The following is a 26,259-nucleotide window of genomic DNA, read 5'->3' on the forward strand; positions in this document are numbered from 1 at the left end:
TAGTTGCACAATCTCATCCGCATAGTCGCACATGAATTGCCGTGGGAGATGCTCACGCCCGGTCACGGAGTTGCGCACTCTCGTCGGCGTAGTCATACATGCATGGTCACATAGCTGCACGATCTCGTGCGCATAGTCGCACATGATTTGCCGCGGGAGGTGCTCACTCCCGGCCATGGAGTTGCACACTCTCGTTGGCATAGTCGCACATCATTTGCCACGGGAGGTGCTCACTCCCGGCCCTGGAGTTGCACACTCTCGTCGGCATAATCGTACATGCATGGCTACATAGTTGCACAATCTTGTCCGCATAGTTGCACATGAATTTCCGTGGGAGGTGCTCATACCCGGCCACGGAGTTGCACACTCTTGTCAGCCTAGTCGCACGTGCATGGTCATATAGCTGCACAATCGCGTCCGCATAGTCGCACATGAATTGACGCGGGAGGTGCTCACGCATGGTCGCGGAGTTGCACACTCTCGTCGGAGAGTCGCACAAGCATGGTCACATAGTTGCACAATCTCGTCCGCATAGTCGCACATGAATTGCCGCGGGAGGTGCTCACGCATGGCCGCGGAATTGCACACTCTCGTCGGCATAGTCACACATGCATGGCCACATAGTTGCACAATCTCGTCCGCATATTCACGCATGAATTGCGCGGGAGGTGCTCACACCCGGTCACGGAGTTGCACACTCTCGTCGGCATAGTCGCAAATGCATGACCACAGAGTTGTACAAATCTCGTCTACATAGTCGCACATGAATTATTGTGGGAGGTGCTCACGTCTGGCCGCAGAATTGCACACTCTCGTGCATAGTCGCACATGAGTGGCCGTGGAGTTGCACACTTTCGTTCGCATAGTCGCAGGCGCACTGATCTGGGAGTTGCACATGCACAATGGGGTGTTGCTCACACGCGACTGCTGAGTTGCACACCCTGACCAGCATAGTTGCTCACACACGGACCATGAGTTGGCACACACTTATAGAATTGTCCCTCAAACACGGCTGTGGGGACTGCACACGCGTGACGACTACCAGGCAGTTGGCCAGGACTCCGAGTTGGCACACACTTATAGGATAGTCCCTCAAACGCGGCTATGGGGGCTGCGCACACGCTACGACTACCAGGCAGTTGGCCAGGGCACCAGGGAAGCATTGCATCGACTGTCAAATTAGTTGCACATCGAAGGCTAAACAGTTGCACCAAACGGAGACTAAATTGCACAGTAAAAAGTTTGTCGAAACATACTCATGCAGGATCTTATTTCGAAGAGCACGCCGCGACGATTCCAAGGGTGGAAACGAATCTTAATTCTGACGCGTCGTTAAAAATGTATGACTTTTTAAAATTTTGAAAACTTAAATTAAATACGTCCACACTTATATGAATTCTTTTGAAATACTCGGTTACATGATACTTTTTCTAATATATGAATTAGAATTGTTTTTATTATATTAATTGTTAAAGGGGACAAATTATTACCTTTTATGGACTAGGGGACAAAAAGTATCTATTTCAGGCCGGCCGCTCGTGAAGGCCAGCGAGCAGCCGGCCGCTGGCTAGACTCGCCCATATTGTTAACCCTAGCCACCATGCGCAAGAGTGGCTGCGGGAAGGTGGAACGACGACGGAGAATAGAACGCATATCGGGGAAGATGCTACTCGCTCGTAATTTTTTCCCTGTGTTGTGCAGACTGGACCCGCGGCTTCCTTAGATGGGCTATCTGACCCAATTAACGAGGATACTCCAAAAAAGCTACCGGAATAGCTACTCTTAAGACAACGGGCCCAGGTTGTGGTCATGTTTTCACACGAAACAGAGATTCACATGCATCCAATGGCCAGAAACAGTCCAATCATAAAAACGAATGGTCCTAACGACTGATGGCGTGAGAGGCAAGGGATTAAGTGCAGTTTTACTGTTCTTAATAATTGTTCTGTGTTTTAACCTGATTGAGTGAATCGAAAAACACATTGTATGCCTCTTTGTCTTTTAGCAGCCTCTGCAATTCATCAAAACTGCACCAATATAAAAAGTAAGAATAGCAGTGTAACATGGCTCTATATTCCAAAGAAGCATGCATCACGATCATCATACAATTGTGTATAAAGGAACACTATGCAACGACAAAAACAGTAAGCATTTGGAAATAAGATACATGACACACACATACATAATTATTGTGTCTGAATTATCTAGAAATACTATGCAACTACACACATAGTAAACATTTGGAAATTAGAAATACACAGCAAACCCATGCATAAATGATGTATATGAATTCTCGAACTTACAGTAGTTGGCATGCCCTCTGTACATTTAGTTTCTTCTCATCAGCAATTCACATATAATTAGCCTCTAGTATCAACCTACAAAATCATTCTACGTGGCTGACGGCGCTGATCATCTGGTTTGACTTTAAAAATATTACTGGAGATTTTTTTTCGTTCTTGCAATTTGTAAAATCTACAGTATTGCGATCACTTTCTAAAAAATAGCATATGCAGAAGTGAAACCGAGTCATGACTGACTATAGGCATATAGCGCAGACACTGGCACACGAATGAATCATCTGACTCTATTCAGTGATTATTGGCCACACTTTCTCATTAGTCATTACTAACACAACCTAAACAGCACATGCAGAGATGATGCTGCCGGTGCAAGAAAAAAACGAATCAAATTTGCATTTGTCTTGCAACAGTGTTATAAAACTACACATATTTGTCCCGCCAACAACAATAAGCAATAACTGAAAAAAAACAATTCGTTTAGGGGAACAATGCAATGCAAATTTAATGGCCCGGTTAGCATTTATAATATGCTAAATCATGCAACAATAGTTATGGGACAATACTCAGCTCCATAAGATGACGAGACTAATGGTTTTCTTATGTTTCTCTCCATGATGATGATGATGATGCATATGAGCTCCTTGCAAGAATCTTTGAAGATCCCAAGAAGCTCGTCGACGGCGGGGAAAATTAGTGGCGCAACATCGAGCAGGGGCGGCGGCGACAGCCAGACCACCTCGAGCACCACGGTCCGGAAGCCAAGAGCATGAGCAGACCAAAATCAGAATGGATTAACCAGGAAACCCTGGACAGATCCCTAAAAACAACAAATCCCTTGATGAGCACATACACATCAGAAAGGGAAAGACAAACAAGGCAGCAAATAATCACCTCGGCCATCTCAGAAGCCCACTCGGTGTGCTCCCTCTCCGGTCGACCCGCAAGACAGCCCCAATGCCACGCCCCCGTCCCAACCATGAAACGGCTAGAGAAGTAAGGAAGATGGTAAGAAGCAAGCAAAATAAAAGATAGGAACGACGAGTGAGAGGAAAGCCACCTGAAGAATGGTTCCTGCTCAGAGTTTCCTTTTGTTAACATGGTTCTTGACAATGGTGGGAGGCACAAATGTCACAATGATTTGGATAGATTAGTCAGGGTAGTGAGGGCCAATGAAAGAGTGTTATTACAATATTTAGTTTACAATTCAATTGCAACTTGCAACTGGAAATGTGCAATCCTATGTCTTATACTATAAAACATTCCACTTTGCTTCTCATTTAGTTTTTTGTTTACAGTGATACTAATTGTGCTCCATGCTCGCTCCTGATGAATGTATGCACAATAGTTGTTTGTGGCGGTTTTTGTTTTGGTTTACACAAGCAATAGAGAGCAATTAGACATGACACTTCTTTCTCAGCCTTGATTGTTTGCTTCCTGTGCATGCCTTATAGTATTAAATCCTACATACTTGGTTCATCAGGGGCATATAGATAGATGTGTTCATCAGGCATGTCCTAAATGAAACGGAACAATATTAGATATAAAGAGAAAATAAAAAAACTCAGCTCCAATAGAAACATTAACCAGCCTAAAGACGTTGTTATTAGAAACATGACACTGTGGTTTCTGCTGGTTTATCAACAAATTAGAACAAGCCGTTCAACCGACTACTTGTTGGGAGCGAGTATTTCTAGCATAACAAAATGCAATACTCTTAACCAGATGAAATCAAGGACCAAGAACAAACAATAAAAGATCAAGAAGAACTCATATGAAATAAAGATATCAGAGAGAAGAAATATTTACATAAGACAGCTATAAACACTAGAGCATAAATAAGCAACACCTTTAAATACAAATAAAAAGGGTTAAGGGTTCATTGCATAGTGGGCTCATATTCGCCTTTCCTCCATCATCCCTTATCACCAGATCAATATGTTTATACAATGGAGCTGCCCTGGTTATCACTCAACAAGAATGACCATCCAACTTGATACCAATGGGTGCCTCGATTGTTCAAAGGCACACTTATTTCAACCACGGTTAATCATCATCGCCCTAACACGAACACCACTAATCAATTTAGCAAATCCAGGAGCATAGCAATAGGACCAGGGCACCCACATGTAACCCAGAGCATCACATGAGCTCCTATGATAGCAACCAAACATGAACAGCAGCCTGGAAACCCTAGAATAGCATGGATCCACTACTACAGAGCTCAAGTCAGAACCGATGCATGAGTAGGGCATAGAGCAACAACCAGACAAGCACCACATGAACATAGCCACGACTATGTATCAATAGTAGCCCAAGCAAAGGAGCAGGAGGAAGACAGAGCTCACTAAGGGAGGTTCTAGCCGAGGAGAGAGACGGCTAGGGTTTCACCATAGGCGCACCGTTCTTTTATATGCAATATGCGAAATGGTGAAACGCCCTCAGCGGGGCACTGCAATTACACATGGTGGCACGACCGGGGTGAAACTATCATTGCTAAAAGAGCCCCACCTCGATTCGACGGGCGAGGTCAACCCAGGGCTCGATCTGATGGCCCAAATCGCATAAATAAAATGATCCAACGGCCGATGTCCGCCAAGATCTGAGAGCGCTTGTTGGGTGCTTCGTTTCTTGTTTTTGGATTCTCGATAAATAAGCAACACCTTTAAATACAAATAAAAATGGTTCATTAGATAGTGGGCTCAGATTCGCCTTTCCTCAATCATATAGCCTACCCCGTCATCTCTTATCACCAGATCAATCTGTTTATACATTGGGGCTGCACTGGTTATCACTCAACAAGAATGACCATCCAAGGGCAGAACAACGCGTATCACATGATCAAAAAGGATTCTAGACACAAGAGGCAGGATCCAACTTGATACCCATAGGTGCCTCGATAGCTATACGACCAGGGCATCCACATGTAAACCAGATCATCACAGGAGTTCCCATGATAGCAACTAAACATGAACAACATCCTGCAAACCCTAGAATAGCATGCATTGACAACTACAGAGCTCAAGTAGGGAACGATGCATGAGTAGGGCATAGAGCATCAACCGGACGAGCACCACATCAATATAGCCACGACCATGTCCAATATTGTGGCCGAAGCAGATGAGCAGGAGGAAGATGGAGCTCACCGAGGGAGATTGTAGCTGAGGCGGTACTCAGCGGGCACCCGGGTTGCGCTTGAACGCCGTCCAACGAGCAAGGAACCGCGTTGGAATTGCGCCTTGCACCGCCCCACCATTCTTCAGCAGGCCCAAGTTGGCGGCTGCCCCATCACCTAAAGGAATCAAACAGTTAATAATCCAAATCATAGGCACCAATGGTAACTGGAGATGACACTAACAAACACACTGGTGAATTTGAAAGCATAGAGAGAAATCAGTGGAACTCAAATGAATAAATCTAGAGCATCTCTACCAAGTGTCTTAATATGATCCAGAATGTCTGAAAACAAAAACAATATTGAAATGAAAATAACTCAAATCTGGTACATGTTGCTAACAAAAAATTGCAACTGAAGCGTAGCTGAACGAGACAACGGAAAATCATATCACTTGATGATCAAGAGAATTAACAAATGAAGCAGACATGTAGATCAACTAATTAACCTGGGTTATTAGTAGGCGGTTGTGGGATCTTCGGACATGTTTTTGGATAATTTTTTAATCAACATAGTTGTTCTGTTTTTAGTTCGCAAAGACATTCTTGAATCTATAGTTAAATGTAAATTTGACCAACTGAACTTAATATATCGGTCAATCATTTATTAAACAATGCAGCTTGACTTTTCACTGTGGTTTCAACATGCATCAAAGGTTCTCACATGATAATATCCCAGATGAAAATTATAAATGTAGCACGATGCTCTATATGTGTCACAGAAATAACAATAGGAAAGAATTGCAATATAAAATTCAATAAGAAAAAGATTGGAAAAAACTGACACATAGTTCCATAGTAGAATAGCAGGAAAACAATGTTCATGTATCAACACTAAAATTCAGGATCCATTTTGCTGTACTTAATGGGAACCGTGTAACTAAGAAACCTATCCAACTCAAGTACTACTTTCAACTACGTACATGTATGGCCAATATTTGTTAAATTTTAGTACCTAATCTACAAAAAAACGTGTACAATCTGGAAGTTCAACTACTTTCAATACAAGTTTCTTCGTGTTTCTAGTTTTTCTTTGGAGATAGCAAGTAACACAACTTAACAAATCGAATCAAATGGGATTAAGGATTGCAGTACAAGTAAACAGAAGAGAGGAGGAGAGGGTGACATACCTCCATGGACATGCATATCGCCCCACCTCGCTTGTCCTTCTTCTTCTGGTCCTTCTGCTCCCTGCTCATCTATCCCCTTCCTCTCTTTTTCTCTGCACATGGACATGGGAAGCACCAAATTGATGCCACCCAAGTACTCCCATGTCAACAACATCCATATTTGAGTAAAAAGTAACGTTCTCCACGACCTATTTGAGGATTCAGCAATATATCTTATCAACATGCCCTAGAGCTCTTCTTGGGGCAAAATCAGAAAAGAAACCATGCTTAACAGTAACACAAGTGGGGCAAAATCAGAAAAAAAAGCCATGGTTAAGAGTAACACGAGTGGGAATCAAACAAATTGCAATATCCATGGCTTATTTTGGGGCAAAATCAGTATATCTTCAAACAAAAGCAAACATAACACACACACACACACACATACATACAGATATATCCTACCTAGAACCTCTATGCATACATGGAAATAGGTCAGAATATGGCCAACAAACCAAGCAAGGCAACAACACATGTACTTTGTAAAGGGAAAACTTTGTTTTTGCCACTCTAGCTTTTACCAATTTTTCTTATGCCACTCTAGAATTTGACATCTCACATTTGCCACTCTTTGCTTTTGACAATACATTGCAAATGACATTCCATGGCAAACATGATAACTTTTCATTTCACTTTTGCCACTCTTAGCTTTTGACAATGTATTGCAATTGCCACTCTAAAACTTTTGCTTTTGCCACGGAATGGCAAAAGTGATATATTGTCAAAAGCTAAGAGTGGCAAAAGTGAAATGTCAAATTCTAGAGTGGCATAAGCAAAGTGTGCAAAAATAGAGTGGCAAAAACAAAGTTTTCCCCTTTGTAAATAATTAGCTATATCCAAAGCTCTCCTTGGCAGCAAGGTACAAACAAAAAGAGAGAGAGGCAAAGAAAAATCTCTTCTTTGGAACCTAGCTAAACGAAGAATCTCCTCCACAAGAAGAAAACAAAAATCCCTAATCCCTCTCCTCAAGGTAGATTGCAGCAAACAAGATTAGAGGAGAAGAAGCTCACCCAGTAGTGTGGAGAAGCTCACCAAGGTAGATTGAAGCTCACCCAACAGTATGCATCACCTGCGTGAACAAAGCAACAGCGTGAGGGGAGGGGAGGGGCCAATAGCAAATCAAAATTGACGTACCTTGACCAGCAGCACAACTCCAGGGTTAGGGTTGGAGCAGGGGAAGGCGGCGTCCCGAGTATGCCATGGCGTGGGCATGGAGCAGGCAGCCCGTACCATCATGCCGCCGAGAAGAAGCTCTCGGAGGCCAAGGTCGGACGACGGCGCCGGAGGATCTGCGAGCGCCTTCGCCGCCGCCTGACCTGCTCGCTCTCCCTCTTCTCTTCTCTTCCCTTCCCTGGTGCCTAGCGGTCGGATGACGGGAGGGGGCAGCGTGAGGTCGTGGATGGTTGCCTGGGCGAGCGGCGATGGTGGCAGCGACGGCCGGTGGCAGGTAGGGAGGCGGGCACGGGTTAGGGTTTGGAGGGAGAGAGAGGTGGGGCGGGAGGGAGAGAGAGAGGTGGGGCAAGAGGAGCTGGGCGCGGGGGAGGCGTGAGTGTGGGAGGGAGGAGGCGGGGGAGGCGACCCACGAGCTGGGTGGCGCAAGGTCGGGGATGGGGGCCGGGCCGGGCGGCGGCGCGACGACAGGGGGTCTGTGGGCTGCGGGCGGCTATGTTTTGGAGAGAGAGAGAGAGAGAGAGAGAGAGAGCTGAGACGGACAAATGGGAGTAGGGCAATCGCTCTCCCTCGCAAGACGTGTTGACCTAAGACGTGAAAAACCAAAAATGCCCTCGACGGGTTACCGAAATTACAGGCGGTCGCATCCCAGTTCCGACACTATTCATTGCTGGAGCTCTCAGTTTTTATCCGACGATCGAGCGTGTTTGGGAGGGGGATTCGACGGCCCAAAACACATCAAGGAAATGATACGACGGCCGAGAAGCGCTAAGCTCTGGGAGTGCTTGTGGTATGCTTGGTTTCTTGTTTTAGGATGTTGATCCATATACAAATACTACCTACTGGATACTACGTCAATTTCAACAACAAAAAATTACTGCATACGTCAGACCAATCATTCTTTGGAGAAAATATGGATAAGAACAAATTGCAGAAAGGTTACCGTTGTAGGTGGTCTGTTCTAACTCTGGATCGACGTGCTTGGAGGGTGGCGATAAGTTCATTGGACCGGCGAAGCAGTACAACCGAAGTAAGAAATAATCGATCGATGCCGATGAGGCCGATGAGCTAGCTGGTGTGTTTGAGGCTGCGCGTTTGTCGTTTTCTATGCATACCTGGTATTGTGTAATCTATGTATTAATTAGGTGCATTGTTTTTTTGTTTCTTTTATGCAGCTCTGCTCCTTTTCGGGCTGCGAAAGTATGTAATGTAGTTATTAGTAGTAGGCTCCGATCGAGGTCACTAGTAGAAAAATGGCCTTTAGTCCCAGTTCTAGAGGGCCTTTAGTCCCGGTTCTGGAACTGGGACTAAGGGGTTGTTTGGATAGCAAGATTATAGAGAACTAGCTCTAGTTAAATGCAATTTCTGTTGTAACAACCAAAAATCTTGTTTGGATCGCCTAACTGAATCATGGATAAAGAAAACTGAGTTCTACAAAACCTCAAAAACCCAGCTTATAGAAAAACGACTATTTGGCGTTTTTATATAAACCAGTTTTATGAATACGGTGGCCACATACGGAGCGCATGGTGCCATGGCCGATGTGCTCCTCCTTCTGCCGACGATGACGTCCGCAATCCTCTTCGGGCATGAGCAAGGCGCCGACGAGTGGGTGAGCTCGCCGCTCGGGGCCCAGACGTGGTCGTGGTCGTGTCGCACGACGACGCATCATAGCGCCGCCACGTCCTCTGCAGGCACAAGCGAGGCGACGCTGGAAGTCAGTGCGGCTCAGCGATCTCTCGCCGCTCTGGCCCGGACGTGGCCTTCGTCGTGTGACAGGGCGACGAAGCACAAGGGTCGCGACGTGCTCTATAGGCATCAGCGAGTTTACGCTGGAAGTCGGTGAGGCTCGGCGAGCTTGCCGTTCGTGGCTTGAACGTGCCCGTCGCCGTATGGCATGGTGACTTGGCGAGGCGGGAGCCGGGAGCTGCCGCGGAATACAGAGTGCCATAGCCGATGTGTTCGTCTTACCGACGGTTGCTACAACCTGATCTCCCCAGCGTACGCGAACGGCGAACAGCATCACATCGTAAGCACTGCCCCCTGCCTAGTAATCCCAGCGGCGCACAGAGGATACTGCTGCATGGCCGGCAGCCTGGTTCGTTGTCATCACCGTCGCCACCGACAGCGCCCTTGTCTCTGTCGCCGTATTTGGGGAAGTGGCCGCAGCGAGGCTGACAGGAGCGCTCGCCGGAGACGCTCCCGCTAAGCGCCAGCAGCTCAATAGATCGACCGAAGGAACGTATTGGAATTTTGACTAAGTCGTTGTGTGATGGAGCTCTGTATCCATGCTTTCTTATTTTTCTCATCCAAACAAAGTATTGTATGTGCTTACCTTAACAGAATAACTAACCAAAACTGGTTTTCCTAAAAATCCTCTAAACACTCGTTTTCTAAAATCCTACTTCTAATTCCCTGTATCCAAACAACCACTAAAGAGTCGTTACTAAAGCCTCCCCCTTTAATCCCGGTTCTTACACGAACCGGGACTAAAGGCCGTCCACGTGGCCGCTGTCTGGAGCTCCACCTTTAGTCCCGGGACTAAAGGTATTTTTCCATAAAAAAATATTGAATTCTTTTTAAAAAAAATCGATATTCAAATTTCTGAATTATTTTCCAATTTCATCCCTAATCACCCTCATCACTGCTCTATTTAAGCTCTAATCTCTAATCACCTCTCATCATTCCAAATCATCTAACTTCCCGGCCAGTCCCCCTCGTTTCCAAGTCTGCACTTGTTGTTTTCCTGACAATAGTAAGATATCAATCCTATTAACCCTCAGAAGTTTAGCTTGAGCATGAAGTAATCTGACCATAATTTGACAATAGTAAGATGTCATTCCAAAACAATAATTATTTAGTAACACTAATATTTCTTAAATAAGTAGTTTGACCATAGTTTGACCACAGTTTGACTAGATTTTACCAAAATTCAAAAAATGAAATAATTATTTAGTAACACTAATATTCTTGAATAATTATGTAGTAACACTACTATTTCTTAAATAAGTAGTTTGACCACAGTTTGACCAGATTTGACCAAAATTCAAAAAACTGTAATAATTATTTAGTAACACTAATATTCGTGAATAATTATTTAGTAACACTAATACTTCTTGAATAAGTAGTTTGACCAAAGTTTGACCTGATTTAACCAAAATTGAAAAAAAACTGAAATTTGAGCATAACTTTTTTTCCTTTTAGAATTTGAGGATTCTAAAAATTTGCAAACAGGCCACTACATCTCGAAGAATTTTATTTTTTGAAGTTTCTAAAGGTGTAATCTTTAGTCCCGGTTTGAGATACAAACCGGGACTAAAGGGTGCAATGCCCTTTAGTCCCGGTTCGTGTCTCAAACCGGGACTAAAAGGCTCATTTGAACCGGGACTAATGTCTTTAGAAGCACGAATCGGGACCAATGCTCACATTAATCCCTGTTCGTGACTGAACCGGAACTAATGGGCTTATCTGGCCCAAACGAAAGCCCTGTTTTCTACTAGTGGGTGATCAAGATGTGTTGCCTTCATGGGGCGCCTTTTGGTGTGTGATGAGCGCTGAAATGAGGATTCAATGCAAGTGTTCCATCATGCTTCATTTGCTATAGTATTGTAACTGAGCATTGTCGAGTAGTAATATATTGCAAAAAAACACCCTAAAATTGCCAACCTCACACGGTTAAACCTCTCTTGGGTGGTTGTCATGGTGGCCCAATCTAGACGCACTGCGCTGCGCGGCAGGGTTGCCTGAGGCAGTGGGTGAATGAGACATAGGAGAGTGAAAATATGTGACATAGTCACATAGAGTGATTTTTTTTCGTGAATACGCAAATTGCATGTAGCTAGTCACATACAAAGAGGTAAGACTACAAGGGAGCACGAGGAAGAAGGGGATGCTCAGCCCCAAAGACCTAACTATGGTGGATCATGCAAAGGACTGGCTTTTGACCCTATCCATATCTTGTGCTGCATGTAGTGTAATCTTTAGTCCCGGTTTGAGATACAAACCGGGACTAAAGGGTGCAATGCCCTTTAGTCCCAGTTCGTGTCTCAAACCCGGGACTAAAAGGCTCATTTGAACCGGGACTAATGTCTTTAGAAATACGAATCGGGACCAATGCTCACATTAGTCCCTGTTCGTGACTGAACCGGGACTAATGGGCTTATCTGGCCAGAACGAAAGCCCTGTTTTCTACTAGTGGGTGATCAAGATGTGTTGCCTTCATGGGGCGCCTTTTGGTGTGTGATGAGCGATGAAATGAGGATGCAATGCAAGTGTTCCATCATGCTTCATTTGCTATAGTATTGTAACTAAGCATTGTCGAGTAGTAATATATTGCAAAAAAAAACACCCTAAAATTGCCAACCTCACGCGGTTAAACCTCTCTTGGGTGGTTGTCATGGTGGCCCAATCTAGATGCACTGTGCTGCGCGGCAGGGTTGCCTGAGGCAGTGGGTGAATGAGACATAGGAGAGTGAAAAGATGTGACATAGTCACATAGAGTGATTTTTTTTCGTGAATACGCAAATTGCATGTAGCTAGTCACATACAAAGAGGTAAGACTACAAGGGAGCACGAGGAAGAAGGGGATGCTCAGCCCCAAAGACCTAACTATGGTGGATCATGCAAAGGACTGGCTTTTGACCCTATCCATATCTTCTGCTGTATGTAACGATCAGTTAACTCCGCCGCCTATGTTCCCCGCCGGCTCTACTGCACGCCAATGTATTGCCTCGGTAGCGGTGGCGGCGGTGGGAGGTTGGGCAAGCCGCCGATGCGAGAGGAAGAAGCACCATTGGCAGGAAGAAATAGCAGCGACGACGCGGTAGGAAGTACGCCGGCGTGGGAGGAAGATGCACCGCCATGGCCACGAGCTCGGGGCCATTTGTGGCGGCGGATCTGTGCCGGGGATGGGTGGCAGCTAGATCCGGCCATTATCGGCTGCGGGACAGCGTCAAAGTGGATGTGGATGAGGGCGGTGACGCGCCGGCGGGGATTGGGAGGCGGGTACGGTGGGAGGTAAGGCGAAGTGGGTGGAGAATTTTCACTCCGTGAGCGGTCAGCCGAGTATATTTATGAGTCGCGATCGAGTCGGTGTAAATCTCTCCCCCCCCCCCCCCGGCCCAACGGTTTTTTGGGTTATGTTAGTTCTTGGTTAGAGAAGAAAAAACGAATTTATCCTCCTTTAACTGGTTATTGGGATCAGTCAGAGATGTCCTAAGAGGCCGTTGCAAACGCGGATAAGCAGCGCCACCATAACAAGAGGGACATGGGTCCAGGCGCCGCCACACCAGCCGGCAGCAATGGTGGTGAGGTTGGGGGATGGCGCTTAGCTAGGTTTTAAGTGAACGAAAATAATATCTACATACGCTATGTTGCAAAATATGATCAGACGTGTCACTAGTCTTATAACAAAGTTGCAAACCAACCAGTGGTTAGATGGTTAGAATGACAGTGATATCTTCAGCCCACTAGGATTCAAGTCCTAGACTTAACGCTCGTGCTCGCATTTTTTTCATTTTATTTCAGGCCTTTTAGCACTGTGCGTTCAGTGGAAAGAGATGTTCCTGTCGACTACAAAAGCATATATGGCGAGTTCGTCAATATCAAGATAATGTGCCAGTTCGGTCACTCGGAGGCGCTCATAGAGGTAAGATGTGCGTTCATAGAGATGGGTGGATGAGCGTCTGGCTGTGTATGGTGTTTCTAAAAAACAGAGTTGCACGGTCAATTTCGTTGGAAAATCCGAAATCGAAGTTCAGTAGAAATGAAGTCGGGCGTACCCGTGGTAATATGAAATCCGAAGTTCAGTAGAAATTTCGTTGGAAAATCCCGCCATAACGGACTCCAACTGCCCAACATGCCGATCAGAGACGAACTCGTTGCTTCCCTTCCTGCCGGATCGACATCGATATAGAAATGAAGTCGGGCGTACGTAGCCGTGGTAATCCTGTCCTACTCCGGCACGAGAACGTGTTTCCCGATCGATCTCCTCTCCTACCATCCAAGCCCGAAGCACTATAAGTAAACTGCCGCACGTACGCTCGCTTATTCCCATTGCCTCCCCGAACATCGATCTCCTACGATCAGATCCGGTTTCACTTCACCATCACGCGCGATGGCTAGCTTGATGCCATCGCTTGCCATGGACCTGCCACAAGAAGAAGGAGGCCACGAGGACTCCGCGTTCCTCGGCGTCGTGGGAGATCCAGACGACTCGGAGTTGGCCGCGTTGGTGGCCGGGGCGCTGAAGACGGTGGACGCGCCGTCCGACGACGACGACGACGAGCTCAGCTGCCCGATCTGCTTGGAGGAGGACGACGCCGCGGCGTGGAAGGAGACACCGTGCGGGCACCGGTTCCACGGGCGGTGCGTAGAGAGGTGGCTGCAGGAGAAAGAGAGCTGTCCCATGTGCCGTCGCGAGGTCGTCACGGCGCCCGCCGCCACCGCAGATTGTACTGCTGCACACCTACATTTCTTGTGGATAGCTGCCTTGGGGTTGCATGTGTTTGGCGATGTTCCTGTGGACGACATGGAAACTGATGATGATGATGATGCTTAGGGAGAGCTTCCGGTCGACGTCGGGCACCAGGCTCGAAGCTGAGTTGCTTTTTGATCGAGATAAGTCCCCATGCATGCATGCGTGAAGCTCGGGGCCAGGAGACCTACCGTGGAAACTGTACGTAGTGAGAGATGCATCACCTAGTACATTGGACATGTCGGTCCGAATCGAAGGGACATGCTTTGGCCTTCCTTTTGTGTAAAAGATCAGATGTAAACTGTGTGTGTAATCCGTGCATCCTTGCATAAACATGCATGATCTTCTAGCCGTCTATGTGTAAATTGTTCTACGGTATTCTCTCACATACTTGCATCTCAGGCTGGACGTACCGAGCGGGCTTTTTGGCCCGCTCGTGGACCGACCTGGACCGGACTGATCAGTCCTGGCCCGCTGGGAATATAGGCCGGTCCGAGCTGGGAATTTCGGCCCGAAAGTCGACCGGTCCGGTCCGGTCTTAGCTCGGTTAACTCGACTGGACCAAACGAGCTCGGTTGTTTCTTACGCACGAATGAACTACACGATCGGTTCTTTGGCTCGAGGTAGAAGAGAGTTATCTCCACGATTTACTCCGTTATTTGAGAGACAGTTATCTCCACGATTCACTCCACGATATTGGATAGACATTATCTCCACGATTTACTTCGTAGAAATAGGAATTCTATTGCCTAAAACGTTGGAGTTTTCCTTTTATTCAACGGAGCAGAAACAGAAAGAACATGAAAGGTGGGCTCGATCCGATGTGTTCCTTCCATCTACACGTCCCCACGATCCCATTAACCTGTGCCAGATCAGAATTTGTACGACTGAATGTACATTTGTAGGTGGGCATACACGTTACAGGCCCTATTTATTTGCAACATGCAAATTGTAAAAAGGATAGTTGTGCCACATGCAACGAGCCTACTATGTGGACTCCTATGGACTCAACAGATTTAACATGATACTTTAAAAAAATAAACAGTATTAACGTGACGGAAAATAGGAAACACCCTTAGGAAAAATGAAAACTGAAAACAACGAGGCAACGAGATTAATTGCGTGTCGCCAGGAACAGGCCCGCCCTTGGAAATCATTCGCTCGGGGGCCTCCCAGATGAAGAACTCCAGCACCAGGTCGAGGCGTCGAGGTGACCTCCTCGCCTCCTGCAACGCCGCCACCTCCACGGTAACACCTCCTTTCATCGCCGTCGTCATGTATCTGGCCTCTTAAACGTGCTCATGATGGGCACGCGGCTGTGTCTCTCCCCTTCCTCTCCTCCCCATGCCCCGTAATCTCTGCAGGAGCTCACAGTCCCATGCGCCGCCGCTCGCCGTCGCCGGACGACGCCACGGGCGGTCCTCGCGGTCCGGCCCGAGCTTTACCACCGCCGGTCCGGTCCTTGAAAAGCGGACCACGGCACTGCTCGGTCCGGTCCGGTCCGGTCTGGTCCGCCGGTGGCCGGTCCAGAAGGCGTCTCGGTCAGGGCCCGGACCGGCCCGGACCGTGTCCACCCCGACTTGCATCTCACGTCTTTGTAAAGGCCATTCCACTCATATTTGGGCGACAACGTATTATGTTCACAATTTATTTCATCAAGACACGTGCTAGAAATTTACACAGCTTCCTTTCAGTTCCATACATATATTCCTGAAGCGCTCTAATATTTTGTAGAATACACCCTCGACTACTTGATCTCATGATCCACCACACCAACTATTCTTTCTCCGTCCAAAATATTATGCATCTTTTTATTTCTATTTTCCAAAAAAGAGGATAAAAAGTATATGGTTGTTCAAAAGTGAAAATGTATTTTGCATATTTCCTTGACCAGACAAAAGTGCTTAAAAAGAGAAAAATAACATGGGCGTTCCATCGTAATGAAAAAACAACTAGTATTTCTTAATACAAGAACATTTTTTAGAGTAAACAATTTTGAAAACTGTGAGTATTTTAAGAAATGTTAACAAGTTTTGGAAGATTCAATTATTATTTTAAATCATGAGCATTTTTTTCAAGTGTCATGAATATTCTTGGAAACCGTGAAAGCTTTTTCAATTTGGTGAACATCTTTTAAGGAAAGAAAAAAATGAAAAAGAAATTAAAAAAACTAGAACACTAGTAGAAAACAGGGCTTTGGTCACAGCTCAATATACACATTAGTCCCGGCTGCATTACGAACCGGGACTAATGTGAGCATTAGTCCCAATTCGAGCGGCTAAAGGCATTAGTCCCGGTTCAAATGGGACCTTTAGTCCTGGTTTGAGACATGAACCGGAACTAAAGGGCATTGCACCCTTGAGTCCCAGTTCGTATCTCAAATCGGGACTAATGATTATACCTGTAGTCCCGGTTTGATGCCCTTTAGTCCCGGTTCATGTCTCAAACCGGGACTAAAGGGGTTCGTGTATCAAACTCCCCCCCCCCCCCACCCTCCCCCCGTGTATCGCCATTTCAGTTTTGAAAAAAACAAAAGAACATAAAAAAAATCAAAAAATAAAATCCTTCGAGATGTAGTTATATTACTACATCTACTAGTTAAGAAAATTAAAAAACTTAAATTTGGACATGTTTTGCAAAAAAACTGTTATGAAAAATTAAAACTTTTGCATACGATGTCAGAAAAAAAAACGTATAATATATCAAAATGTTCAGCACGAAAACCACATCTGATTTTGACCGCGTAGGTCGTTTTGCAAATTTTTAGAATCCTCAAATTCTAAAAGGAAAAAAAAGTTATGCTCAAATTTCAGTTTTTTTAAATTTTGATTAAATCTGGTCAAACTATGGTCAAACTACTTATTCAAAAAGTATTAATATTACTAAATAATTATTCAAGAATATTAGTGTTACTAAATAATTATTTCAGTTTTTTGAATTTGGTCAAATCTGGTCAAACAATGGTCAAACTACTTATTCAAGAAATATTGGTGCTACTAAATAATTATTGCTTTTTAGAATAATAGTTTCAAACTCAAACAGTGAAACATGTGACTTCATGCTCAAGCTAAACTCCTGAGGGTTAATAGGATTGACATCTTACTATTGTCAGGAAAACAACAAGTGCAGACTTGGAAACGAGGGGAATAGAACTCGGAAGTTAAGCATGCTCAGGCTGGAGTAGTGAGAGGATGGGTGACCGGCCGGGAAGTTAGATGATTTAGAATGATGAGGGGTGATTACAGATTAGAGGTTAAATTGAGCAGTGATGAGGGGTGATTAGAGATTAAATAGTAAAATAATTCAGAAATTTGAAAATCAGAAAAAAAAAATCAAAAAAAGTCGTAAAATTTCCTTTAGTCCCGGTTGGTGTTAGGTGGAGCCCCAAACAGAGGCCACGTGGAGGGCCTTTAGACCCGGTTCGTAACAGAACCGGAACTAAAAGGGGGGGGGGGATTTAGTACCAACCCTTTAGTCCCGGTTCTAGAAACAGGACTAAAAACCCTTTGAAACCGGGACAAATGGGCCTTTTTCTACTACTAGTGGAAGAAATAAAAAAGAAACTCATGTCTTGAAAAATCCAACCAAAAAAACCAAGAAACCTCGTATAGAAACCAACTCAAGATGGAAAACCATAAAGACAATCCGAGTAAAAAGTGATGGGCGAGGGAAAGAAAGAAAACATGAGAAACGAGCTGGCGCATTAGAAAGCAAGGGATGTGCGATCTCCCTACATTTAGTGACGGTGCATAAAAAATAGCATTTTCCGACGAACATTGCACAATTGGTATTTCATATTCATTGCTTACAGAGAAGAAGAGTTCTCTTTTCATAAAAACCGCACACTCTGGCATCGTCTGGTCGTTGGGCCGATTATCTTTCATCCGCTCCGCATCGAACGGTTTTTTTTTTTTGATTTTTTTTGTAATTTTCTTCAGGATGCATTATCTTTACTGGTCTCTCATGTGTTGGTCATTTTTTTTAATATACAGATTTTCAATGTTTTTCGTTGATCTTTGTTCCATTTTTATTTTATGTTTCCTTTCCATTTCTTCAGGTTTTTCGCAGCTAATTCGTCCAGTTTTTTGCTCTTTAAATAAAAACTATCCCTTTTTCAGTTTTAATTTTTTAGTTCATAAACATATTTGTAAATTTAGTGTATCTTTCATATTCTGATATATATTAGAAGTCATGAAATTTATGAACATTTTAAAATTTTGTTTTCTAGAGTCTACATTATGTTTGCTACCGAAGCCACATCTAATAAACTAGAGGCTAATGCACGCTTCGGCACGCCGTTCTTTACTCGTGGGATTAACAATTTTGTCTAGTATATAATTACAATTGATTGCTTCGTTCCTATTTTATCTGTGTTAATTCTGCTATGGTGGTGTTTTTATTCATTCATATATCATGTTGAGTTAATGTTGGAGGCGGTAGTTGTTCTCGGAGCAGAGTGGAATTTTTTGGTGTGTGGTTATGGTGTCCTTCTATGTTTTAGACTCGGTATCAGCCGGTGATTGTTGTGTCAGCCTCTTGAGAGCTCCTATGCCGCGCCCAAACCGTGGAATTTATAATACCTAAATAGTTGATTCTCACTATCCTAATTCTCTTAACATGCAGCCTATCCACCTCATCAACCTTGCCACCTCAGCATTTTTCAACCAATGGTGTGATTCAACTATGGTAATTTTTTGAGATATTAAACTCTGCTTATTAATCGAACCAGGCCTCCTCCGTCTTCCATTACCGATGAGTCGGTGTAAAACCTATTAAAGAGAAGCCCATCAGTCATCTCTCCTCTCCCTCGATTCAACCGAGCCCATCTATCCCCTTTTTCTCTATTCACCCCCGAGTCCGGTGTGGCGCCGAGATCCCATCTCACCCCCCAGGCGGCAGGACCACCCGCTCGGCTCCCCTCTGCGATTCTCGCCGGATCCTCAAGCTATGTTCCCCTTCTCAGTACCAGGCGAGCACCAAGCCAGGTCCGGCCACGCCGGTGCCCGGGTCCTTGGTTTCATGGTCCTCCTCAGTTGCCCGTCCAAATCTGTGGTGCCATGGCGAAAATATAAAATCGAGCATATGCACCCCGGCCGCTTATCTGAGTTGTACATATACATCGGGATAGGTGTCAGCCCGTTCCGTAAGATCGCTAGGCCATGGTTATTTCGAGCGGGTTAGTAGTCCCGCCATGGTCTGGTGCCATGGTCTGGAGTTGTTGGCAACGGCGGCCTCAACCGTGGGCTGGACGCGAGTGGTGGATCCAGCTCCCTGATCGGTTCACTAGAATCCCCAGCCTAGGAGTGGACGCGATGCCGGGAAGTATCTCGGTTGACAACGAAACTTGTAGGCACCAGCTCGCGTGGTTCATGCCCGGCGGCGGCGACGGAGCAGGAGGTGCGGCATAGCAGGGGCCGGCGCGGCGGCGGCACACGGTGAAGAACCTGCGGTCGCTCTCCTTCGAGGATCTGTCACGGACGCTGGCGATGACGAGCATGGACTCCTTCACCCTGTACGACCTCAAGTCCGTCACAAATCCACCTCCAAGTTCCTCGATGAGGTCGGCTTCGGCTTCAGCCCCATCCACAGGGACTGCATTGACGGCGGCCTCCGCCCGGGCCTCGCCCCGCATGCAGCAGGTCGTCCTAAAGTACCTCGGCCTCGAGAACAACAGCATGCAGGTGCATCATAATTTGTTGGTACGTCGCCCTTCTTCGGTGCCACAGAGATCGTAGGTTAGTTCATTGGTTCGGTGATGACCGGTTGATTTTTTTTGTTTGGTCGAACAGGTAGAGGTGATGTATCTGGGGACGATGAGCAACGTGCAAGGCTGCACCTGCATATGAGTAGGATGTCCTGCTCCTGTGTGTTCATCATGGGCTCGCGCCAACGGCGGCGAACTTCCCAGTACATCGACAGGTTCTGTACTCTGTTCTTCGAGATTTTTTCTGTCTTCAGTATTTCATTCTAACGAAAAAATGTCACATTCAGCGTACACAGCCGATCGAAATCAGCCCTCTTGTGCCTTTCTTCCAGCCGTAACCCGAGTCCCGACTGATAGAGCCAAAAGGATCCTACCGGCAGTGCGTGCTACACCAGTTTCTCACCTCCCCCACTTAGCTTCCAAGTAAATAGTAACAGCAATTATTAACAGGTTACATGTGTTTTCGCTTCGTCTCCCTCCTACCTTGATCTCAAACAATACTCCACCACTATTAAATCACTCTGCTGAAACTGCTCCACAGGTCCATAGTTTTAGCTTCAGGTTCAATCGTCTCTTTAAATTGAGCCACGAGAAGGAGGAACCAGCTACCAAGGTTAGGGAGGCGTGTATATTGCCCCCGGCCATCAATTAGTAGTTAGAAACATGTATATAGTACAAACATTGATCCGATGCGCCCGCCTGCTCGAGTCGTTGTCTCTGGCACCAGCGTGCACTCTGGAATAGCTGTCCGCTCCTAGTTTTCATCCTCCCATTCTTCCTCTTATCCCCAGGCTTATGGCTTTAAATTTGTTAGTTTTCGCTCTACCTTGCAAGGTGCTCGAGGTTTTGTCAGCAAGGGCCACACCACTGCTTTGTTTCTTAGGTATCTTGCTATTTGCACTCATCCCTTAATTTTCTTATTTTACACTGAATGAGAAAATGCATCTTTTAGTCTTCTGTTATGTTAATTTAGTTATTCGCATGAAACTCCCATCTCTGAATTTGAAGTTGCTAAATTGGATAAGCATGAAACTTATGCTTGGAGTAGATAGCATAATAAGTTGCTCCCATGCATTCTTGCATGCAATGTATTTCCTTAAAAAAAGTTAGATATAAACTAAAACAACAATCACTGCTTCATGTAAGTCAACCTTTGTATGATTCGCAAAGATGGATAAATCTGAATTTTTTTTTGGAGCCATCCTTTTAGTCCTTTAGTCTCAGGTTTTGTTTCTCACTAGGCTAACTGTACAAGTTTAACCTCTGCGATAATGTTGTTTGGGTCTGTCTAGGGCACATGCACATCTAAGTGATTCAATCAAACATAAAAAGGAAAAAGAAAGTGCACGAATCTCCACATAGAATCAATACCATAGGACTTGAATGTGCAATACTTAGGGCACATCTAGATATTTTTTTGCCACACATAGGACAATGTTAACAACACATGCAAAGAATATCATGAACTACTCTAACTTCTTCCTATAATTAGGTGCACTGTTGCTAAAATCATTCATTATTTATCAGTAGGCTGATCAAAAACTGTAGTCAAGAAGAACAATATCTCAATTCATGATGATCCAATGCAAATATCTGCATGAATAGAAATATCTCTTTCGAATAGTTTATATTGTGCTTATTTATTATCTTTTTAAGCAAAAAAATAATACCGAAATTAGAAGGACACAGGCACTATACCATCCAGCCACTCTCCATTTACTACTAGATCCGCCACATGGTGAAGCTACATTTAGACTTGGGTATGCATTTATGGGCTAAGCTACGTAGGGACTTGGTTGTACAAATGTACATCATTTTTTTTTCAAAACTTTGGAGTACCTATGTATGATTCACATGTATAGAACAATATACATAAAGGCAAATAGAAACATGAGTAAAATTGTAAATCTTAGGTACTATACAATATTGTTTGTATGTTGGATCCGCTACCATTCCTATACGATGAGACTGTGGAGATCTATTGCTCGCATGTATTCTAATTTTATTCTTGATAACTTTATCACTGTAAATTCCCACAGCAACGTGCGGGGTATTGTCTAGTTGCTACTATGATGCTCACATGGGTCAACACGAAGCTCTTGCTGACTTAGCTCAGCTACGTGCTTTGCTCGCTCCCTTACTATTTTCTAGATCGCTCCACTACTAGCTTAAAAAAAAGCGGATACCTTTTTTTAATTTGAAAATATTCGCAAGTGTTCATGGATTTAAAAAATATTGCAAATTCTTAAATTTAATTTTTGCACAAATTTTAAAATATTTGTGGGTTTAAAAATGTTATGAGTTTAGAAAAAGCTTCACAAATTTAAACGTGTTCACATACTTTAAAACTACTAGATGATACCTCGCGCATTGATGCGGGACTTGTTATGTGTTCATATACAGGGGCGGACTCACGTTCGTGGGAGTGGGGGCTATAATAGGTATCTCGGTATTTCTATAATTAGAATGCATAGCTAACATGGAATGTGATGCAATTTTCCCATGATAATTTAAGATAATATAATTTGACTCCCTATTGTTAGTGCATCAGAGAAACAAAAAGATTTCATGTTAATTTGCGAGTCTCGCAGTATTAACACGCCAGAATAGAAATGACATTGTTCCCAACTGGGACAAAATATATAAACCAAAGGCCACCAGAACGGGTCCTAGATGGTCCTCTAAGCGAAGGCAGACTTGTTAGGCTAGGATTGTCACAAAACAATCAGAAAGTATCCTGATATATAGTGGAGAAGTATTATTCATTACAAATATATAAATTCAGTATTTCGATAAAACATTTCATAGTGCAGCATTTAATTAGAAACTTGCATTTGTCAAATGAAGGTTTAGGTTTGAGATAATATCCAAGTGCTAGACTTAGAGAAGTTTGTTTGATTGTAGTTACACGTACATGCATGTTTGAAGTGAACAACAGTTCCTATTTCAACGCAGATACAAAAATAAAATGATATCAGATAACTCCAATCAACAAACACACCAGGGCCCATATTTTTCATCCCACTTGAACATTAAAGGGCGGACTATGCAGGAGAGCGACATTCTCCATACAAACAAGACATGGATGTTAACTCAAGATGCATTCAAGCTGCGCATTCAACTGAACAAACACTAAGAACACAAGGCAGCTCTAAATTGTAATGTGACAACCAATGAAGGAAACAAAAAGGACCTTTAAAAACCAGGAAGTACTTACTTGATGGGCAATACTACTATCACATATCTCGAGGGCTTGGATCTTGCGCCGGTCACACAACCAGTCGCCGGCTTGGTTAACGGTTCCTTGCCACAGGAATGTGCTAGTACAAGTTAGATGCCAGGGCAAGCCAAGCTTCAATCTTGCAGCTTGGTGAGGTCTACGTCTTACACAGTGGCGGAGCCAGGAAAATCCAATGAGGAGGGCCAAACGTTGCTAAACCTAGTTGAGGAGGGCCAGTCTATTAAAATACTCGGTTTTAACAGCAAAAAATTATGTGTTTACACTAGTATTAGTCTTAAACCAGTGACATTAGGGGGGCCAGGACCCCTGTTGGTCCCCCTGTCTCCGCCACTGGTCTTACAGCATGGCAAAACTTGCTGGTCACGCTGCTCATGTACCTATACCCTGGATTATAGCAACGGCTTATTTTCTAAGCTGCCAAAAGAACTAACCCTTAGTATTGACCGAAGGTGCAACTCCACCCACCCTCTCAAGCGACTTCCTCATCTTCGGACCCTGATTTGCGGCAATGGGATCGCTCGGAATTAGGCCAGGGCGAAATCCCTGCTCGGCTCGCCGATGCTGGCAGCGGTGGCACCAGCAGGTGTCGTTTCCCTCCCTGGAGGCGCTGTCATGACCTCTATCCATGCCCCTCTTCGAGCAACGGGGGAAACCCTTGGTCCGGTTCTTTGGATCGGATGGCAGCGGCATCACGACATCGCTCACCTTCTTGAAGGTGCCATCTTGCCTGCTCGCGGCATCCCCGGTGTTGGATCTAGAGATGTTTGATGTTTGGTCGGTTCGGCTTGCCCCTCTACTTGGGTCTGGCTTGGTGGTTTAGCTGCGGTCTTTTCTTCTGTCCTGTGTCATTTTGCTCCGGGTCCCATGTCCACGCCTATGTACTTTTCTGCTTTTCTTCTATCAATGAAATGATACGCAAGCTTTGCGTATTCGTGAAAAAAAAAAGTATTGACCGAAGGAGTGGCGATAGCATGCCTAGTACAAGTACACCGGTCATTATCAGGCTCTCTGTTACCAAAGATGGTGTCGTCGCTTTCTTTGCTGGTGAGCTTGCCCATCGTGGTGTGGCCCGGCCGGTGTACTGGCTAGCCTAGGGATAGTGGGAAACAAGTGGCCATCGATACTTCGATAGGTTGTGTTGCGTTGCTCTTGCTTATCTATAAATTGTCGGGGCTCTCGTTCGCCATCTCCATCCGCGCCACACACCAAAGCAAACCCGACACCACACTGCTCCGGCCGGGACTGAACAAGCCTCTCGTCGTCGTACGTGATCGATGGACGCCGCCGCAACCACCCGGAAGCAGGTGGTACTATCCCGGCGCCCGGCCTGGGCCACCTCGTCTCCATGGCCGAGCTCGGCAAAATCTTGGCCGCTCACGGCCTCGCCGTCACCATCTGTCGTCATCAAGCCGTCGTACGACACGGGCGCTACCGGGCCTTTCTTGGTCGACGTCACCGCGGTCAACCCCTCCATCTCCTTCCACTGCCTCCCGCGGGTCGAGCTCACGCCCGTAGACTCCGTCCACCCTGAGGCGGTGACCTTCGAGGCCGCCCGCGCCTCCAGTTCGCAGCTCCGTGACTTCCTGGACGGCGCCTCCCCGGCCATCCTGGTGGTGGACTTCTTCTGCAGTGTCGCCGTGGATGTCGCCACGGAGCTCGGCATCCCTGCCTACTGCTTCTTCACATGATGTGCCGAGACTCTGGCCATTTTCTTGTACCTTCCGGTGCTGCACGCGCGGAGCGCCGCCAGCTTTCGAGACATGGGCGAGGAGCTCGTGCATGTGCCGGGAATCCCCTCGTTCCCGGCAACGCACTGCTTCAAAGCCGCTCATGGATCGTGACGACGCGGCATACAGAGCTTTCCTGGGGGTGTCCCCCTACCTCTGCCGCTCCCAGGGCATTATCGTCAACACCTTCCGCTCGCTTGAGTCGCGCGCCGTCGACGCCATCAGTGTCGGGCTCTGCACACCTCCCGGCCTCCCGACGCCTCATGTCTACTGCATCAGGCCGCTGATCAAGTCGGAGGAGGTGGGCGTGAAGCACGACCAAGAGTGCCTGACATGGCTAGACACACAGCCCAAGGCCAGCGTGGAGTTCCTCTGCTTCGGCAGCCGCAGCCTGTTCAGCGCAAATCAGACCAGAGAGCTGGCCATAGGCCTGGAAGCGAGTGGAAAAAGGTTCTTGTGGGTTGTGCGGAGCCCGCCCAGGGACATCGACGGCCCGGCGAAGAAGCTGGACAAGCTGCTGGACCCGGACCTCGACGCTCTCCTCCCAGAGGGCTTCTTGGAGCGGACCAAGGGCACGGGTCTCGTCGTCAAGTCGTGGGCGCCGCAGCGTGACGTGCTGGCACACGACGCGGTGGGTGCCTTCGTGACGCACTGCGGGTGGAACTCCGTGCTAGAGACACTCATGGCCGGCGTGCCCATGCTGGCCTGGCCGCTCTACGCGGAGCAACGGGTTAACAGAGTGTTCCTGGAGAAAGAGTTGGGTTTGGCCGTGGCGGTGGAAGGGTATGACAAGGAGGTGGTCCAGACCGACGAAGTGGAGTCCAAGGTGAGGTGGATGATGGAGTCTAAGGGCGGCAGAGTGCCGGCAGAGTGCTCCGAGAGCGGACCTTGGCGGCCATGCGGCTGGGCAAGGAGGCGCTGCTCCTGGGTGGGGAGTCGGTCGTGACCTTGACACAACTGGTGGAGAGCTGGATGGCTTCACCTTCACAAGGGAGATAGATCACCAGGTAAATTAATGTCCTTGCAAGAACAGGGCAGGTGCAAATCTTGAAAGCTCACGGCATGCAAGAACAGGACACCTGAGATTAGATATAGGCAGCAGGGTAGCTGTTTGGAATCATGACCCATGCATTCAGTTCTTCTGATGGCAATATTCACATTTTTTCATATCAAAAGTTTGTGAAGGAAGTTGGTTTCTTTTTCTATGGATGTGCGTCATGCTATGACAAGTAGCCTTGGAAATTTTGGTGCAAATATTATGACTAGGACGCCGATAATGCGTGTTCGTTCGGGATTTAG

At 46.0% G+C, this 26,259-nt stretch overlaps 1 protein-coding gene and 1 pseudogene across 1 annotated transcript; both read left to right on the forward strand.

Moving 5' to 3' along the window:
• The first annotated feature begins 13,857 nt into the window (after window positions 1-13,857).
• LOC147957867 (E3 ubiquitin-protein ligase Os06g0535400-like) lies at window positions 13,858-14,708 on the forward strand. Its single transcript, XM_087537593.1, has one exon. It carries the CDS (start codon window positions 13,929-13,931, stop codon window positions 14,370-14,372), a length of 444 nt encoding a protein of 147 aa, XP_087393719.1. The 5' UTR covers window positions 13,858-13,928; the 3' UTR covers window positions 14,373-14,708.
• A 9,799-nt stretch (window positions 14,709-24,507) lies between these two features.
• Window positions 24,508-25,959, forward strand: LOC147957868 (anthocyanidin 5,3-O-glucosyltransferase pseudogene; annotated as a pseudogene).
• The last annotated feature ends 300 nt before the right edge of the window (window positions 25,960-26,259 follow it).

This window comes from Triticum urartu, chromosome 7A (assembly GCF_056163025.1).
Source record: "Triticum urartu cultivar PI428250 chromosome 7A, HENAU_Tu73, whole genome shotgun sequence".
In the NCBI taxonomy this organism is placed as follows: Eukaryota; Viridiplantae; Streptophyta; class Magnoliopsida; order Poales; family Poaceae; genus Triticum; species Triticum urartu.

What these genes read in the sequence shown, in the direction of transcription:
- LOC147957867 (XM_087537593.1), top strand. Translation starts at nt 13,929, where the DNA reads ATGGCTAGCTTGATGCCATCGCTTGCCATGGACCTGCCACAAGAAGAA.